We start from the raw sequence: 21,659 nt of genomic DNA on the forward strand, positions 1-21,659 counted from the left end.
CAATTCACCGATAAATAATTTATATTTTCCAATATATGCGTCAATTTCCCGAAATAATTCTAAATTGCCAACAGTTATCTTTGAAATTCACCACATGGTTTAAAATTAAATAATAAAAATGTAATAGAACTTGTAAAAGTGCCTCGGTCTGTAAAAGTAGTCTAACATCAATTTCACTCGCAAATGTCATTCCTGAAGATAGAGTTATGCAAAACAGGAACTACTGAAAGGAAATCCATCAATGGGATTAATAGTAATTTACAAGTTCAACAAAGGATGCACTTCAGGCTTTAAGTAAGAACAAGAATATTGGAATGTTTTGCATAACAAATGGAAGTGTTCCTTTGTGGACGTGCAGACCGAATTAATTACCTAGGCGAAGTGGTTTAACTCTGATTACAATCAACAAAGACGCTCATCGAACTCGTTCCAGCACTTTATTACAGAGATTTTCTACTGTGGCCGTGGCCGTCAAAATGTCTGAATAAAAATATACGTTTTTTGTAGATTATAGTAGTAAAATCAAATGTTTTATCTTTCGGTTCGGTCAATATGTAAGATATCGATTTTGGAAATAATGGTTTATACCTGGTTTAGTGCACAACATAGTCAGCAGGAATCAGTTAGAGCTAAATAGTGAATCCAGTATAAATCTCCCATTACATACCATTTTATGTTTTCCAACGATCACATTGGCAAATGATTAAACCAACCATGCAGCTCCTTCCATGAAATGGTGGAAATTATATCCCAGAGACTTACCACACTTTAACTCATCCCCATGATCCGCACAGTCTGGATGATCATCACATATCCAAGACTTAGGTATACATGTTCCATCCCCACACTGGTAGAAATTGGCCGCGCACTTTCTTAAAACTACAAAATCCTTATGTTTAGTTTTCACATAAATAATATATGGTTATTTCATGAATTATACAAACAATAATGAAGAAACTTTAAACTTAACAACCAGTCATGTTTCGTTTTGTCGTATTGCCATAAATAAATGTTAATACATCATTTAAAGTAACCTATGTCATGGTATGACAAGCATGTAAAACACATAAGTTTTACATAAGTAAATATAATATATTTCCAATCGTTTTCATTCCCCAAACACGAGAAATCACTGAAGTTATAAGTACTGAAAACAAATAAAGTAAACTTTTTATCAAAGAGGGGAAACGAATCGAAGACATTCGATAATGTCGGCTCTTAAAGCGACGGCTAAATTAAATTGCTTGTTAAACTGAACAGAAAGAAAACGATTTCAATATGCATATAAACGAAACCAAACGCTTTGATACCAAGTGAGTTATTTTAAATCAATTTCTTGCAATCTTCGCCCATGACTCCGGCAATACAAATTAAATGGAGAAAACTTTTATTCTGCCTCGTAATGTAGAACGAGGTAGTTCTTGTTTAACAGTTACATCATAAACCTTACGATTATTACAGAAATTTTTATTTCGTCTGTATACCGTAATCCAATAAAACACTGGCTGTTTTAGATGATTATAATTTGAATATATTTTCTGTTAATAGAAATTTTAAACATGGATCTTTGCAAAAGAGAGGAAATATAAACAATTATTTAAAAACCTATGTAGGATTGGGCCTTCATTTTCTGAAAATATTGTGCTTTATAAAAAACTATACAGATAAGACTGAAATTTATACTAATATATATATATGCACTTAAAAATAAGTATAAATAATAGTGACAAAATACAAAAAATTCTATTAGGATAGTTACCATTAGGCTAGCGATTAAAAATGGAAACTTTGATTATAAAGTGGATATTTTACTCTTAGAATGTCGGTCACTGTCTAAAATGGTGTAAGGCATCGGTTGCCTTTCAAAAGTAGATACCGTTGAAATTCATGTAACAATGGTTCATTTTGACTCGTGATGTGATTGTAGTACCAAAAAAAACAGGATTTTGAACCATCCCTTTTATTTTCTATAATCTACAAACATAAATTCGTAATGTATTGATATAGTTTATTAGAGCCTTGATATAGCGATGCCAATTTGTATTTAATCCCACTACAGAACCGTCTCGAGCTAATACTTAAATACCTGTTTTGTATTAAATCATTCAAAGTAGCAATTCATCGAATAATGGGCTATATGGGTTTTCAACTCGATTTTTCAATTTGTGGACAGACGATCGGAAACAAGATCGCTCGCTGATTACAAAATGCACAACTACAATTTATCTGAATTGTATAAATAATAGTAAATATTTTAATACGATTTTCATCTCTGCTTGCTACTGTAATAGTTATGGTGCCCCAACTGTTATAAAATTATTATTGGAATTTTGATTACATTTTAATAAAGAAATAATTTATAAGAAAAAATTCAAAAATAGGAACATAATTCCATCTTTAATATAAAACATGGAATTGTGAAAATATTATTTATCTAATTACTTTTCAATTTTCCTTGGTAATACAAATGTTAATACCTAGTATTTTATAACTATACTCTTATTATAAAAATGTATAATAATAACCCAGATGAAACCAATATTTTTGAATTACGTTCCAAAAAACGTTGCAGAATTTTTAAATTTTTACTATACGTAATGACATTTCCCATTCACGCACATTTTAGATACAAATTAGACGGTACAAAGGTGAATTGTAAGTGAAAAGAAACCAGACATTTTTACCTAATAGTAATGTAAATTCACAAGATTATTTCAAGGCTTCCAACTTTTTGTATGAAGTCTATTTATGGATAGTAAATTACATTATATATAAAATAATAGTTACATTAAAACTTGAATAAACATATATCTTAATCCAATATTAATTTGGCACTTCATAAATGACCTTCTTGATAATTTATAAAGATAGAATAGAGGAAAAATTATAATTCATAGCTTATTTGAAATCAAATTAAATAAAAGAACTTTCATACAAGGCGTTTCAGACCTACAGTGTCTAACGGTCAGCTAACTGGAGAGATATAATTTTAAAATATTTCCAAATATATCGATCTTAAATATTTTATTAAGAGGTGTTGACCCTGTAACAGTACGGAGTGTCCCAAAAATAGAAGATATCCTGTTCGAATCTCAAAATTTTCAAATGAAAACATAAGCCATGTTGTACATAATTTTTTATCCTATTTCCAACGGATGATAACTATTATAGTAAATTTGTTAAATAAGTTCACATTAGTAAAATCAATAAGTGACAAGTAATAGTAACAAGGCTAAAATATAAACAAATAAATATAACAATGGCAGGGCGATGTCATTGTTGTGCAGGACTCATTGCAAGCTGAGAAGAGCTATTTGAAGGACGCCTAGGAGCTGCAGAAAAAGTTCAGTAATACGTAACTCTATATCTGAAACCTTATCATTCAACTTTTAGTTGCGTAAGGGGTTCTTGCAGAAGCTCAAAAATTGTTGCGAGAAATTTTGAAATTGATTTTCTGAAGAGCTGGGCAATCAAGGACTCCATTTACAAGTTTGTCTAGGAACAGAATATCATGGGTGATGCGCCTTGATTCAAGGTCTTTGCATCCTAAACATTTTTGTGTTATGACGTTATTTTATTATGTCTATACGTCTTAAAATGGCGGTCAAAATGTATAGATAACAGTGATTTATTTGGCAAAAAACTATGCACTCGAACCTGGCTATATTCTTAGCGTGCATAAAGTGACGCTCGAAGTGCATGCCACTGTTTCCAGCCATAGATGAATCCTGTTGTTTAATTTACGAACAGGTCGTATTTTTATGTACGTTAAAAATGTAGCCCAAGGCTGGAACGTACGGTTGAAGTGATATTTATTAACGTTGTGATTACAGCTTTTTTTTTAATATTTCATTTTATTGTTTGGCCTCTTAATTGCTTAACTAATTGTAAAAAGGCTATGTTAACTTTGACTTTATAACAGCGATACAGTATATTTGCCAAAGTTTAATAATGTACAGAAAATAAATGTGAAATCTATTCAGTTTTTTATACGACTTTCAATTTGATAAAGCGTTAGCCTTTAAAATGTTTGTGATATGGACATTTTCATATTTTTAATTTAGTACATTTGACATAGAACCATTATGAAAAATACAGTCCTACTTCATTTGAAAGGTTGTGTCATGAAGTATCAAACAAAAAGTATTTTAGTGGTAGTTCATATCACAGAAGTGGTGATAAAACACAAGAAGCACTGCTTTCTATACACATATTAGACAGCAATTTTGAAACGAATGGAGTAATAATAGGGATTGATGTACAAAATGACGTGTATTTGCATTTCAAAGTTTTATGATAAGAACTGGAGATTTTCTATTTTTGGGACAACCTTTAATTTTACAGAGTTGAAATTACTTTGAGCAATTTATACATGGTCGATTTACTTTAGTTTAGCCATTTGACCGTTAGATATTTGAAACACCCACACAACGTCGGGCAAGTTTTCATAAATGGGTCGTCTTTTAATACCAAGAATAACAGTAAAATGGCCTATTTCCTTATATAAGTAAACAACTATATTTAGATGTCAGACTAAGAAATATATACTGACGGCAGTTATGTGGATCCTCGTCGCTACCGTCTCGACAATCGTTCTCGTTGTCGCACTGCCAGTGTAGTGGGATACAGCGGTTGTTGTTGCATTTGAATTCCGTAGTTGTACATGTCCGGGTCTCTGTAAAATAATTCAAAACAGTTATTACACTACTAACATAAATACAGCACTCTGTATTTTAGAATTTCACACGGGCTCTTATAATATTTAAAATCCTTAATGTTGAAATTTACAGTTTGTACAACATTTATTATGGCTATACAATGTAGGAGGAAATCTATTTTTTTTTGCATTACCTGAAAAGTTTACCTACAACAGTGTATCATATCAGATAATGACACTTTTAAGATGTCTGGCCTTTAAAACAGTCATTTTCAATTTATAATGAAGTAAAACTTCTGTTTTTAAACAATATATCCCTCTGTATCGAAGTTGTTTATTTAAATGAAAATCAAAACACAGGACGCAATGATGAATAATATAATTGCTTACTACTGATTTTAGTATCAGGTATTATATCGAAACTACTTTACTCGAAAGATACAATGAAAACTCCTATTATTAAATAACAATGCCATTATAAAGTTTTAAAGTAATGCCCCGAGTTTGAATGGGAGTTTGTTTCACCGGTTCACACTTCGATATGGAGGATGAAAAGTGTAAAGAGCTTCATACTGATACCCGTTGTTCATTCCTCAAATGTTGACAACTCTTGATGCATTGTTTTGTTAGCTCAAGGAACAAAGAATGGCTTTTATTCAGCATTGGCTAAGCTTCTTAGCCTTTTGACTTTCGGAGGGCTAAAGTGCTCCCAACAAAAGGATCATGTTCTGTTGAAAGATGTTGCTGAGATACCACTGAATTTACATGAAAGAACCACAATGGTCTCCATTGTACTAGCCATAGGTGTCACATACTTGACGATTTCAGAGTACCTGATTTGAAATTTAATAATATTACGGTACAAGATAGTTATAATATACAAAGATAGAGAGGATGAGTGCACAAATTTGAAAATAATCCGTCCTTTTTATTTAGAATATCATGAGATCTCTTTTTTACGAACACAAACCTCGAAAAGGCTTGTTCAAATTAAAGTTGTACTTATTTTTTAAAATAATATTCACGAGCCACTTTAAGCAAATCACATAAGTCCGTAAATAACATGATCTGCGACTGTTTTCTTAACTCTTGAAGAGCTGTTGAGTTATTTTACAGCTTGAACGAAATACATCGGATGCAATAACAGTTAAAAACCCTTTAACATAGCAGTACTATATATTTTAAAATTGCTTTAATACAAAATGGGAAGAAAAAATCTAAACATGGATTTTATATGAAAACCATGTATCAGAATATGGAAGTAGTGCTTTTTTAATAGATAGTAGGATTATGCGAATTAAAATTAAAATTCATTTATGGGAACCCTTCTTAAAATATAATGTTTATTCTTTACGGCAATAAAGTTCATTATAATATATAATTCACACACACTGTGAAAAACAGGACATACCAATAAAGCTGTTACTATAATTAAAATATAAGTGTCACTGAAAACCCTTAGCACGTTGACTGGTGTTAGTAACACAACTACTGTTCTGCCAGTGTTAGCCATTCTGTATGTCATTCCGTGTGCTATTAATGTGGGGAAGGTGTGATGATTCTGAGATTCAAAGGTCTAATCCGATTTAACTGACAAAGGCTGTAAAGCCAGTGAAAAGCAACACGGATGAAGTTAACAATAAAAAAGAATAGGTTTTCTTCGGCATATAGTTTTATACGGTGGTAGAATAACCTTCTCACCTGCTTGCATGCAACTGGTAATAATTATTGAGCACTCCAATGAGCTGTATTCGTAATAAAACTGCTGTATATACAGGGTGTACATAAAGTCCTGCACGGGTATAATATTTTCTAAACGATAACAGATAAATAAACAAGATTTGGTACATCAATACTACACCTAAAAATCTACTTTTTGAAGGAACTATCAGTTTTCTGTAATATCATGGGGACGTCCCGCAAGGAGTCAGAAGGAAATCTTAAATAGGAGCATAGGTCAATATGGACATCATTTTAAAGGGCTTATCTAGCAGAGTGTAATGCCGCAAACCGCACTCAAAAAGATTGATCCAGTAAAAAATGGCGGCTGTTCAAAGATTTTACTTGGTTACATTTTATTAGTAGCCATAACCCCAGTAAAGCAAAACTGCAACCAAACGAATACTGCAGCTAACTACTACATTATGCTTGTCAGTTGTACAGAAGTGAATTATGACATTAGTTATCCTCAAGGGTTACAAATTTGGTCCTAATATATTGATAACGGGGAAAACCTGATAACAGTAACAATTAGAAATCTCAGCGACCTATGACGATCGGAAACACTTCCTGTTTTCATAAAGTGTTGAACAGTTCTCCCTACAGTTGTTCTAGAAATTGGCTGCCTCTCGTGAAAGTAGTCATTAAATAAATGGCATGCTTCCTCGTGTGATCGTCTATACGTTCAAGTTCGTCAAGCGACATAGTGTAGTTGAAGAACTACAAGCTATACGACAAACTCTTTTGTACTAAAGCGCACTGATAAAATGGATGGACAGCACTACTAAAACAAGAAAACTAGAATAGCCTACTATGAATAGACTGGCTAATAGGAAAGTCCTAACTGCGACCCAAAGATAAGAGATTTCTAATTGTTACTGTTATCAGGTTTTCCCCGTTATCAATATATTAGGACCAAATTTGTAACCCTTGAGGATAACTAATGTCATAATTCACTTCTGTACAACTGACAAGCATAATGTAGTAGTTAGCTGCAGTATTCGTTTGGTTGCAGTTTTGCTTTACTGGGGTTATGGCTACTAATAAAATGTAACCAAGTAAAATCTTTGAACAGCCGCCATTTTTTACTGGATCAATCTTTTTGAGTGCGGTTTGCGGCATTACACTCTGCTAGATAAGCCCTTTAAAATGATGTCCATATTGACCTATGCTCCTATTTAAGATTTCCTTCTGACTCCTTGCGGGACGTCCCCATGATATTACAGAAAACTGATAGTTCCTTCAAAAAGTAGATTTTTAGGTGTAGTATTGATGTACCAAATCTTGTTTATTTATCTGTTATCGTTCAGAAAATATTATACCCGTGCAGGACTTTATGTACACCCTGTATAGTATTAGGCCACAGATCAGTGTAGCCTATATATTATCATCACTGGCTTGTAAATTTAGTATTTTGGCTATATATCACGTTATCACCATGGGATTTAAAAAAGGAAATGCTAGATTTACGTTACGATAGACATACCTCTAAATTACATAGTCTAATGTAACAAGTTCAATAAATAATTGTTTTAGTTAACAGTGTATATCACTAAAACTTTATGTAAGTCAATGCATACCATAATAATTCTAAAAGTTTGATTATTTATGATGAACATTATTATAAAGAACTGCACCTTAAAGCATTTTTTAGATAATTATCTTATTAAAAATAAAATATTAACAAAATAACTTTTTGTGTAATCTTAAATAATAATTTTTTTATATTTAGTACGACTGACCTATAGTCTGTGACAGCAGTATGAAATATGACTCACGCTATATTACTCCAAAATATAATGGCTTTCGTCGGTATCTGTGAATGGCCTGGATATATTGAAAAATGAAGCAAATTTTTCAAGATCAAAATTAAATGAGGTTGCAGCCCTTAGAAGAATTATGTCTTTCCTTAACTTCCGATGTCCTAGAAAGATAACATTTTACACACACGCATGCCATGCTCCAAACAGAATACGAAAGCATTTTTATTAAGGCCAACCACTTAAACGGGTGGAATAGGATTTTCCAAGTCCTAAAAGAACTACATTTTTGTTTATAGGTTTTCAATGTCCTACAAAGATGAAATTCGACACATACATGACTCATGACTAAGAAAGACAAACAAAAGCGTTCTCATGAAGATCAACCACTCATAGGAGTGAAATGGTGCCGCAACCTTTTGCAAAACTATATTTTGCAACTATCCAGCGTGCTACAACGATGAATTTTAATACACGTGTGCCTTATAATTTAAACTGAAAATTAAAAGATTTTCATGAACATTAATCGTCAATAAGGGTTTAAATGTGGTTGGAGCCCAAGAAGAGCTATAATTGTTTTCTTTAACTCCTCAATGTCCTACAAGTATGAAATTCGATCTCATGACTTTCAAAGAAAAACGAAAGCAGATGCATTAAGGTCAACAACTTATATGGGTTGAAATGGCGTTGGAACTACTATAAAACTAGATTTTTGTTTTTCAACTTTCCGGTATCCTAAAAGGGTTTAATGTAACACACATGTGTATTGTGCACTTAATAGACTATCGGTACTGGCAATACATTACGCCAAGAGAAGATAAAAATAACCGGAAGTTGTCTCTTTTTGACCAAATAGACTTTTTGTAGTAAGGTATACATATACTTCATTGACTGAGACAAGGCAAAAGCTATTATGGTGCAGGGAATACTTTAAACCGTAAGTAGGTGGCTGGAAATAGACGCTTTTTACTGAAGTAGACTTTTCAGACTTACGTATGTATATATCTTGATCAAGATAACACGGTATAATACCGAAAATACCTTTTACAGAGAGTAGATAGTTATGAATTAAAGTAGACGGTTTTTGAACGAAGGGGACTTGTCAGACCAATGTATGTATTTATTTTCTTGATCGAGACTGTAATGGAAACTATAATAGGGCATAGGGAACAACTTAGATCAGAAGAAGATTTCAAGAGACAGGACATTTTAGTATCTTATAATATGTTTCATTATTATAATATAGAATATGCCTATAATGTACCTGTTATTCAATAGGATATCAAGTGCAAAGCCACGAGTAAAAGCTACTGAAATTATTTAAATAGTTAAATGAACAATAAATATTAAATATTCTTAAGTTTTATTTAACTGAAGGAAACAGGATTTTTCTGGACATTTGCCATCGTTCAGTGAAACAATAAATCAGTAACACTACGTTTCGAGATCTTCAATCTGATCTCATCTTCAGGCAAAGAACTAACCTAATACATAATTACAAACAAGGTTAATTAATCAAATCTTACCAAAGGGTTGTGGCACGCCTAAGTCAGGAATCACAACCTACATGTTGTTTGTCAACTTCACTAACTCTATAAACATGCACTTAATAAAAAACTATACAAACTTTATTTAACTATCAGAACATGTTCCGGATAAAAACACGGCACACCACGTTTCGCGTAACAAGCTAAGGTGTAATCGCTAAGGTAGCAAACTTTAGTATACAAGTAGAACTCATTTAATTCTCTACATGTCCTGCAAGGAGATACAGACATACAGACAATCTTATAGAAATGAAATTGAAAAACAGTCCATGGTTGGACATGCATCATCATAGAAGTCGATGTTGCTGATATTGCAGAAATTAAGCTTCATGCAAAAGTCTATAGGTCAGTTAGTTATCGAAATATAAATACAGACAGGCAGAAATTATATGACATTTTTAGAGTCTCTCGAATGAGCATAGCTGAAGCTCAACTATAAACATAGTATCCTATTTGTTAGTCAACAATAAAGAATATTGGCAAAATATTTTTGTCAACTGATACGTACTGATATGTTCATCTATAAAATTAATTACAAGGAACATCCTTACTTATTACAAGTCTTAAGCAAAATTTATGATAAAATTATTAATGATAGTACCACATTATTGTAGAAATAAATAATAGCCATTCTGCGAATAATTTCAGACAGAGAAAAAGACAGAAATTACTTCAGCCTCTTGAGTGATAGGCTACGCTAAAATTCAGCCAATAACTATAAAAAATACACACACACACACACACACACACACACACACACACACACACACACACACACACACACACACACACACACACACACACACACACACACACACACACACACACACACACACACACACACACACACACACACACACACACACACACACACACACACACGCACGCACGCACGCACGCACGCACGCACGCACGCACGCACGCACGCACGCACACACACACACACACACACACACATACATATATTAATATTAATCTAATATTGCTAATTAATTAATTATAGTAAAGAATAGTAATATAAATGAATTGCACAAAAACCTTTTCAATGTTCAGTTGAATTTTCCGTCTTGGTGCCATAACGTAAAGCACAAACACGAAAAGGGCCTTTTTACTATTCGAAACTACATATTTATGTACGTTTATACTTAGACCTGATTGAATATTACTATTTCAATCTCAACCTACATTAAAATATCCAAAGAGATAATAAAGAACTGTATCTCGTGTTTATAGTCTGGAGTTATTGTTCTCATCACCATTATCAACCTGGCAATGAGCTATCTTATGGAGAGTAAAATAAAGCTGTAGGAAATGAAAACGTTATGGAGTTTAAAAGACGTAACGTTCATTTTAGAGAAAACTGTTATCGCAAAGTTACGAGCCCGTAAACTCTTGCACTTCCACTGTTATGAAAGACCTTATAACCACTTAATAATGGATGAAGATCGTATAGTAGGAGGATATTGTTGAGTCAAATGAGGCAGGCATTCAGTTAAATATAATACTAGACTATAAGCAGTTTCTCACTTCCTAAGATCTAAACTGTTCAAATAAATTTTATTTCCAATGACATTCCACGGCCATATGCATGAGTAGGGATAATTGGAATACGATGTCGTGGGTTAAGAGGGCTCTGAGGGCGCGTAACAAGACCTGCACACAAGTTTGGCCCATCATTAGGGCCGGGACAACTTCCACTACACACTCTTGGCTAACAAAGCGTAGGAGAGTGGACCTGCTATTGGTTTATATCTGCAAAACACAAGTACGACGTTAATTATATCACAATTATTGTATTCACGACTACATGTTTGTACACGTATTCAAAACTGTGCAAGAGATAATAATTTATTAATTATAACGTAAGTCGGGATCCATAACGTTAACTTATATTAATTTACGTTAAACTTATTCAATAACTATACAAGATAATTGAAGATTAGTTTTAGATTTATTTCTTTACAACGCACATTATCAGAACACATTTTATTACAAGTATGAACCTTTAAATACGTTTATCAACGAAGATTTTGAATTTAAAAGTAAATTTGTAATATATAGTGTGTTCCAAATCTTATGCACACTAAGGGGTATCGGAAACTATGATACATACAGCAAAGACTAAATGGACAAAGGTATGCGTAATAACAAAACAAACAAATAAATGTAGTCGACTACATTATTGGTTGCATCTTTCACTCGCTGCGCTACAAAAACTGTTTTAGTCTGATAATTTCTATGTGTATGAAATATCTGATTCCAACACTGTGTGAAGTGTTTATACTCAGGCATAGCAACTATCCGAATAATAGAATAAAAATTCCTTACCCCAAACATATAAAAGTGGGTTTTTATGAATCATTTGATAAAAAATATGAGGAAAGTGTAACATATATGACATTTTTGGAATCAGTACAAATTTATTTTCTTTTGATTAAGTCAAAAGTGGGTCGTTGTAATTTTTTTTAAATTGCTCAAAAGCTTACACCTCCTGCTTGGGTTTTGATTGTTAATATTTAAAAAGTATAAAAAATATCATGCAGATTTAACTAAAAAGACGTTCCAGTATAGGTACTAATAAAATTGCCGTGACAGTCTGTAATTTTTACCAAAATCTCACGTTACCACAAAAATTTGTTTTTTGAAGTTGTTATTTCGCATGAATTTGTCGCGCGTACACACACACACACACACACACACACACACACACACACACACACACACACACACACACACACACACACACACACACACACACACACACACACCACACACACACACACACACACACACACACACACACACACACACACACACACACACACACACTCACACACACACACACACACACACACACAAACACACACACACACACACACCACACACACACACACACACACACACCACACACACACACACACACACACACACACACACACAAACACACAACACACTCACACACACACACACACACACACACACACACACACACAACACACACACACACACACACACACACACACACACACACACACACCACACACACACACACACACACTCACACAACACACACACTCACACACACACACCACACACACACACACACACACACACACACACACATCACACACACACACACACACACACACACACACACACCACACCACACACTCACACACACACACACACATCACACACACACACACAACACACACACACACACACACACACACAACAACACACACACACCGACACACACATATTGTATATTGTAATGTATATTGTAAACTGTAGATGTTGATGGACAGTTTTGAAATAAAGGGAATTTTTTAAGTCACCATCTTGGTAACCTGTGTTATCTTGGTTTCTCTTATAAACCCCAGGTTGATATTTGATTAAAATCGAAGGTTTCCGTGAAAGAATATATCTACAAGGGTATACTTTGGGAAGTTTATCAGTGTCATGCATCAGAAACTGTCCCGCATGAAGTATATAGTAAGCCTAGAAAGACATAATGATTTAATTGAATATTCTAATCTAGGTGACGATGCCTTTTTTCATCTGCTAGCACAAGAACGCACGCACGCACGCTACGCACACACATTTATATAAATTTTTAATATATATCAAAGACATGAACATTCCATCTGCTAGTATCAAATCTCTCGTTGTACTTAGGAAAGTTGAAATATTAGTGTTTCGAAAGGTTTAAATGTGGAATGGTTAAGACTTTTACCTCAAATTATGTTTTCTTTATCTTGAAAAACCTAATACTAACCGTAACATACGTAAATAACAACTATAATAATATGTAATCCAACGAGATAAAGAACAAGAGATCCTTATTTTCAGTCAAAGAATCGTTCTTGCTTTGATATTGGTTTAACCTTGAGTCTGGGAGCTAGTTTAAGTGTGTCATCGTATAAAAAATAGGACACGAAAAAATTATATCCAGGTATTGTTAAATCTTATACCTTCTCCCACTTTGACCCTCACTAAAGCAACCGTGGCTGAAGATCAATTCCTTTCTTATAGAAGAATGTTTTGTCGATATCAACAATACTTAGACTGTGTGCGCTTATCAACGCACCTTGTCTATCGGATACTGGTTTATTAAATATTAGAAGGAACTAGTTTTATCGTAATTGCATTCTAATAGGTTATGTACAACAAATAGCTGGAAAAAATTCTTAGTTATTTTTTACAGTATATATTATTTTTAGTACAGTTCTATGTTTACAAGTTGAAAGCCCATCCTATGGATAATTTACAATACATCGATAATGAACTAAAAGTGTCCTCAAGACGCGTAACAGTGATTAATTAATGTCTAGGGCTCTCAAGCAGTATAATTTCTCTTTGATTTAATGACGTACAAGTGCTGAACTATTCAACTGGGTCTTCAAGAAGGAGCTTCATCGGTGCCCTCTAATTATAACGCAATCTCTACACGAGCCTTGCACAATTATTCAAAGACTGAGCTGTGTATCAGGTGAAGTATACAGTCGTATACCTATATTCCTGAATGGCATATATTTATCCGGCATATTAATAGATTTCTGAAGTGATATTAGAGATTTAAGTATTTACGTAACTTAGAATAGAAATATTACATGAATCCACTTCTGTATTTATAATAAGTATTATGAAACGCTTGTAATACTAGCTTATAACATACTATATTTAGATTTGAAAAGCCATAGACTGGCGTAAGTAAATTGATCTATATTTAACCAAGTTAAATATTACATATAGCTAAACATTTTCTTTTTGAAACCAAATAATAAGTTAATAATATAGTAAGATATTGTATTATAGTTATTTTTGTGTTTATAACATTTTTTGACGAATTGGAAAATATAAACCTCAAATTTGACTTGAACAGACGACTTTTCAACGATTGTCTTAAACAAAATTCAGTTATACACCATTAAGAAATTCAGTGTATAATTAGCCTACCTAAGTTCCACCAATAAAACTTTTACGAGACATTCCTTTAAAAGAATTACTAGAAATGTTAGTGCAAGCTGAGGAAAATATAACAAGTTTCAATATATCAGATCCGTTAATTCTCGAGCTTTGCTTACGCTTAGCAAATTTCCATAGAGGAACATTCACCATCACCGAAGTAATGTTGCCTATACTATAAAAATAAAACTTTTTGAACAAGTTTATAGGTCGGTTAGTTTTCGAAATAGCAGGCAGACAGGTGAATTTTTTCTAGCTCGTCAATAGGCTTTGCTGGCGTTCAGTTAATAAGTTACTACCCTATTTGATAGTTATTAATTAAAAATATTGGAAAAATTGTGTTGTTAATTGATATTGTCCAGACATTAAATCTCAGAAATTAGGTACAAGGAGCTTCCTTGTATGGTAAAAGTCTTAAGAAAAACTTAAGATACAAGTATTATTACAGTACGACAATAACTGTTAAAATAAAGAATACCAATACCGTCATTAATTTCGTATAAATATAATAAAAATGCCTTATAATCAATTGCATAGCTTTTGACATCGGTTAACAATTTAATAAATAAGAAAACTCTAAGTTGTGTGATCCATACAATTCTATACCGATATTTCATCGTGATTTTAACTAATATAGCGTAAGACGTTATCTGTGCAACACATATATAAGAGCTTTGTGTGTTTTTGGCTGTGTGTGTTTTGTTTATTGTAAGCTCCGCTTGTTAAATTGGTCAGGATTAATCTAAAACATTAATTGTGATAAAACCTAGCATTGCTGAGTTGGCCACTCAAAATCAAATAAACTGTTTAATTTAGAAAAGAACTATACGAAATATTGATTAAGGTTTTAAAGTTATCAGTTGTAACATTAATCTTTGGCATTTTAAACCTTTGATTCTATTGCGGCAAAGCGCCACCATGCAGAAAATAGATTTATCGTTTGTTAATTAACAAAACTGGTGTTTTATCTTATGATGAAAATCCAAAAGATCATCGTACAGAGAAAGATAGGTCACAAAAGTATTTCATGTGTGGCTCAAAAGAGGTTTATTACTATTAAAATAAAAGTAAATTTTTGAAACGACACGTTATATAATACGATATTTTCAAATAACAGTTTTATTAATAATAATTTTTTTAATTAAATTTATAAGTAACGTATAATGAATGTATAGTTTGAAAAGTCTAGAGAGGGGTAAATTATGGGTTAATATTACGTAATTTATTAACATGCTGACTTATAATGATGAAAGAATTTGTTATTGAAATAAAATATTATTTGAGAGCTTTGGTATACGACGCAACGGATCATTTGATAAATGGCTTTGAAATAATTTATCAAAAGATATGTATTGATGAATCTCATTAGCCAACAACCACAAGTATTTTCTGCAATATTGGAGAATTTTGTTTGTTAATAACCTTAAAAATCATAATAAGATTTAATCTAAGTAAAATTAGAGGAAGGTATTAGATTTAATTAGCCATTATTTTCTGTACATAAACAACGGAAAGAAACTATTGTAAGATGAATTTATAAAGATTTTCACTTCGTAAAATGCACTAAATTGATTTTTAAGTCTGTAATAAATCTAAGTTATAATTTACCAACATAACATAAAAGCGTCAATCTTGTTGGTTCTTATTGCTCAGTTTTTTAAATGGTCCAGATATTTCATACAGTTTTATTAACTACATTAACTCATAACAAGTCTGTGAGATTATTACGTCAAAAATTCCATTAACTTCGAAGTTGCAGCATGAAGATTGTTTATTATTGACGCACATTGTTAAACGTAAGTTAAAGTGTTTACCAACACACGTTTTGTTTTGAGGCGGAGAAATTATGAAGACTATACCAACCGTCTGTACTTTGGCCGTGGTACGTATTTGAATGAGAACTGTTATCAGGTTGGCACAAAACGTGAATGAACAAAGCTCAAGGCGACTTCTCAATCTTGTCGGCATCTTTATCAAGTCGATTTTAGATTTGTGATATACTAGGAAAAACCTTGATCTATTAAACTTGTTTTGTTTAGACAACATCGTGTTAAACACGTGTTTCCAACCATTCTATTAACGAGAGTTCATATTGCCTTGAAGTACTGTTTATTAAATAAATTACGAAAGTAATACATACAGCGATCTAAAATATATTTAGGTAACCAAATAATTTACCTTTTGAAATACTAACGTACTAAGTGGCACGTGACAGTAAACATTTGACATAACCAAGAGAGAAGTAACGAATTAAGTACGAAGCACCATCTGCCGCGTAACTTAATTATCCTACTTGTGCTACTATATCACGTGTTACAATTTCATATAGTTGTACTCAGTTTATTTAAAAACTTATTTACACTACGATTTTCTGTTGCCATCAAGGATACCCATAAGACCTAGGTAGAAATTTTCGCTAATGCTAATGCTACAAATCCGATGTAGATGCATGCACTACAACCAAACTCGATGTAAAAGTGAAGATTCAGGCTAATGTTTAATATTATATAAAAAATATAAATTAAATTTGCAAGGAATGGAAGAAACACATGGAACTGAATACCGCTGAGGTCGTAGTATTGAATACTCGATTTGCTAAGTTTACCTATATACTTGCTTGTGACGAATAAACATAAAAGCACCACTTCTGGATGTTAAAAATAAAATAATGTATTGTCACGTTGCTCCAAAATAGAGTGATAATGAACTAAATTATATAATAGGGGTGGACCTTATGGTTCTAATTTTCAATTAGAATTTTGCATACAAAATTAATAATATTATAACATTTTTTAAATTGACTTTCCTTCACATAGATGTTGACTCACAAGCGCGGGCGTCAGCATCTTGGCTCGACATTGCAACTGTAGTCGGATAAAGTGAAGATTAGTAGACTAGAAATTGTACTCATAGCTAAACTTAAACTCAGAGACTCGAAGTTAAATTAAAATAGAATTACGACGGTATTAGCCATTTATCGAGACAACTTAAGATATATGGCAGCGTGGTCTCGTCAAAACATTCACACAGTTATCCATATTAATCTGCTAAATAAAATACCAACCAAGGTAAGTCACTTTACTATTTACAAATTTACTTTATATTACATTAAAAATTAGATGTCTTGCATGAAAGGGCTAATTTTTAATACGAAAATATACATTTTACTTACGAGCATAGCGCGCGAGATGTTGCCCTGCAGCACGAACGGTAGCTACAAAGTTCACCAGAGAAAATATTAATATGCGTGCCAATTAGTTTATTAATCCGCCAAGAATTTAGTTCCAAGAAGATCAGATGTAACTAATATTAACCAATAACGAGCAACAGGGTTGCGAAAATATTTATAATATAAAATACAACTAAATTATGGTACAAATTCTTGAACCCTCAGGTGATATAATAATACGCAGGTTGTTATATGATTGGATATTCAGTGATCTTACCGTCAGAATAATTTATAACCTAATGTTTAAATGTTTTACAACTTTGGCTTTTAAAAGTGAGTAAAATGAAAAAGTAATATATAGCACAATTTTAACTCACCCATTTACAATCCTCTACAGAATTCTAGTTTAATACAGTTTATAAATATCTTATTATACTTTTTTTATTCTGTTCGTTTATTATACGACATTTTAACTATTTACTTTTTGAAACATAAATATTCGATAAGTCATGTAAAAATATTCCCATACTCACCCTAAAATTCACTATATTTTATAAGTTATTTCATTATTGGTTTTCTATATTGACTGAAGTAAAAATACCACAGTAAACTACTTTATCTTTAAATTAACGTCAGAATAAGCGAATCTTAAAAGTTAGTATATGATACAGAACTTAACTTCTTTGGACATGTGCATTTTAATGAAAGAAAATGAAAGTATCGCCTTTGTTTCACCGCCCAAAGCTTACAACATACTTCCGTCCGTTTACCGCATTATCCCTAACTACAAGGGCGGTGGATTGGATCAAGAGTCTCGGGGGAAATTTCAAACAAATTGAAACTTCCTCGTTTTTATCGTTCCTCTTTTTAGTTATAATTGTCTGGTGTAATATTGATTAATTAATCCCAGACATTATTTATTTACTGTGATCGTGTTTCCAATATTCGCATGCATACATTGAAAATATCGCAATTAATTTCATATCAAATATTTATATACATTTTCCTTTAATTGCTTTTCGTTTCCAGTTTCATTTTGATGTAAAAACCACAACCAGGATTTTGTGTAGGACACTTCATTATTTTAAACCAGGTAAATTATGTAAAATGTGAATTATGTTCTCATTTCTCCGTTTGGCTGGTGTTTAAAGATGTTTGCAGATAAAATGCCATTTTGGCAAAAGCGTATGCAAATTGTATGAATATATCGCAATTTGCAATAAAAGTTGTGAGTTTTCCCATTTTTGTTGGCCCAAATGACCAATTTTTCAACTTTGTTGCATTTAAATTTCTATAAAAGACAAAGTAGAGTTCAATGAAGGTGCATGTTATCCAACGGGATTTAGCTTAGCGTAATGAACAATGGTATTGCGGGTAACTATGGTGGCAAGAGAAAATTTAAGAATAAATACGATGTTTAAACAAACTAAGTATGAATATGCTATTTTTATCATGTGGCATAGTACATCTAGCCTACTAAAATGAAGTATGGCCTTGAGACAGACTTTGAGCAGCAAGCCTTTTACGCGACACGGTGTGATTTACTCGTATCTTTTAGATAGTATACCAAACCACCTTACTTTGGCCCCAAATGACGTATATATGCCTGATTATATTGACAAATTGTTGAGTTGATTTTTAACTTTCAAACTATCAGAATTCGCTTTCATCTCTCTGTCAAATAGTATATTTCCGATTGGGATTTACTACGATTGATTAAATGTTATTAGGCTTATGTATCTGTAACATCTGTGGTTGTTTATATAACTAATCTGTATCCCATGGAATTTGTTTTTTAACAGAAAACTAGAATCTGAAATAATACCGCGTAGTGAAATAATAATGAGATAATATTTGCTTGTCCTAGTTATTAATTCTAACACTATTTCACGAGTTTTAAAACAAAAAACTATATTTCATTAGAACCATAAAGCAATGGATTAGGTAATATATTCTTAAAAATAATAGTATGTACAAATTGGGATAGATAATGAATAAGGAAAAATCTTTGAATAAAATAATCCTAGGAATATTCATTATAATTAAGACGAAACTGTTAATGGATGCATAAAATACTAAAAGTTAATATTACAATAACCTAAATGAATCGTATTTCTAGTAATTTCAACGCTCTGTAATATGATAACACAGATAGATATTGGAAATTAGCCTTTAATCCTCTTCAATCAAGCAGCAATTGCGTCTATAACAAGAGATTTGCAGTTGCATTACCAAGGCAAATGATGAAATAATATAAAACGCATTTGTAGCCAATTAATTATTGCAATTAGATCCAATGAAAGCTATCATGTGAGCTATTTCATTTCTGTCTGATATTTGACCTTTAGCCTTGAAACCTCTTTTATCAAATAATGCTGCGTCCTCAGTGTCAAATTATCATCATAAAAACCAGTACATTCAGATACAATTTGCAAAAACCTTCCAGGAAGAATTGAAAATGTTCTTACAAGCCTTAAAAACTTGTTTTCTTACAAATGAAATTAATAGGTCTACACACAAAAGATCAATAGATACCGTACCTCTTGAGCAATCAAATTAATAACATATAGTAGTATATTAACTCCCGAATAGTTTTTACATCATTTTACACCTTAATAGATATCTATTTGGATTAGATAGGTTTTGATTATGAAAGGATTATCATTATTGTACTAACTTAAAAAATAAAATACTCGTTAATATTACATGTCATCTGACAATGCCCTAAATAAATATACAACTTTCTTGTCATTGGAAATTATTCCTCTCACGTTGTTTTGTACATTTTATTGGCAGAAATACATGGGATGCACTACAGTTATGATTAATGAATATAGCAAATCTAAATTAGATAAAATTTCTCGCTCTACAAAACCTAAAACATTAAGGTATCATGATCGTATTATTATCGTACATGATCGTATATTAACAAACAATTTTAACACTAGACAATGGCAAGAAGTCGTTTATTGCGGCTGTTACGAAAAACAAAAACAACTTTCACAAAGTATTCCAACGACGCCACTAAGACCTTCTTTGCCGAGCTTTTAACGAAAACAATGCAAATATTATGGAAGCTAAGGGTCTGTTGATATTTATGAAATTTAATCAAAACTTGGCCAGTTAATATCATTATCTAAATTGGTTTCTGCAGGTGTGTCGGTTCACAACTTGTTACGTTCCGCTTTTCCGCTTCTTTCATCTGCTTGTTAATTTATTCCGATAATTTTACTTTAGAGTTCTTTGTTAAATACGATTTTTTCTTTCTAGGATTTAAAAAAACATATTTTTCTGATATGTCATAGTTTATGGTATACTGAACTTTTCCAATTTAAAAACAGATTTAATGTTTAAACTTATTGAAATTGAGAAAAAGTTATGGATATGTAGAAATGACTTCATTAACACCCTTCTGTTTGCGTTTAAACTAATTAATAAACCTAAAATTTGTATAGGTGAAAGTTATAAATAATTTAAAGATGATTAAAAAGTGTTTTCAAAAAAGTATTAATATTTTATTTGGTTTTCATGTCTACTAGGCATTTTATTGCAGCAAATGACTTGGCTACACTATCGACTACACTAAACTATTGCAGTTTCTGTTAAAAATTTCACGCAAGAACAGAAAGTAGTTTATGGACAAGGTGTTGACTGTTACATTTGTATCCATCGAATCCCATGTTGTTTAAGTAATTCAAGACTTCTTACAGTGGAAAATGTAGTGGAACGTGTCAGAGATACTAAAAGTATCAAGCGCAGGTCTCAGTGAACGACAATAGATGAATATTTATTCCATGAATAACGTTACATAACTGTTTATCCAGTTATAACAGTTATTG

General features: G+C 32.1%; 1 protein-coding gene across 8 annotated transcripts in view; it reads right to left on the reverse strand.

The window, feature by feature from the left end:
• Positions 1-21,659, reverse strand: part of LOC124354884 (very low-density lipoprotein receptor-like) — a 910,157-nt gene that overhangs the window by 20,051 nt on the left and 868,447 nt on the right. For 7 of the 8 annotated variants that reach the window (XM_046805654.1, XM_046805647.1, XM_046805653.1 and 4 more), the window contains one exon: positions 4,553-4,675. In XM_046805654.1, coding sequence (XP_046661610.1) covers positions 4,553-4,675 — 123 coding nt within the window. Of the gene's footprint in view, positions 1-762; positions 880-4,552; positions 4,676-21,659 lie in introns of all 8 variants that reach the window. The other variant, XM_046805648.1, reaches the window with a different exon arrangement.

This window comes from Homalodisca vitripennis, chromosome 2 (assembly GCF_021130785.1).
Source record: "Homalodisca vitripennis isolate AUS2020 chromosome 2, UT_GWSS_2.1, whole genome shotgun sequence".
NCBI classification, from domain to species: domain Eukaryota; kingdom Metazoa; phylum Arthropoda; class Insecta; order Hemiptera; family Cicadellidae; genus Homalodisca; species Homalodisca vitripennis.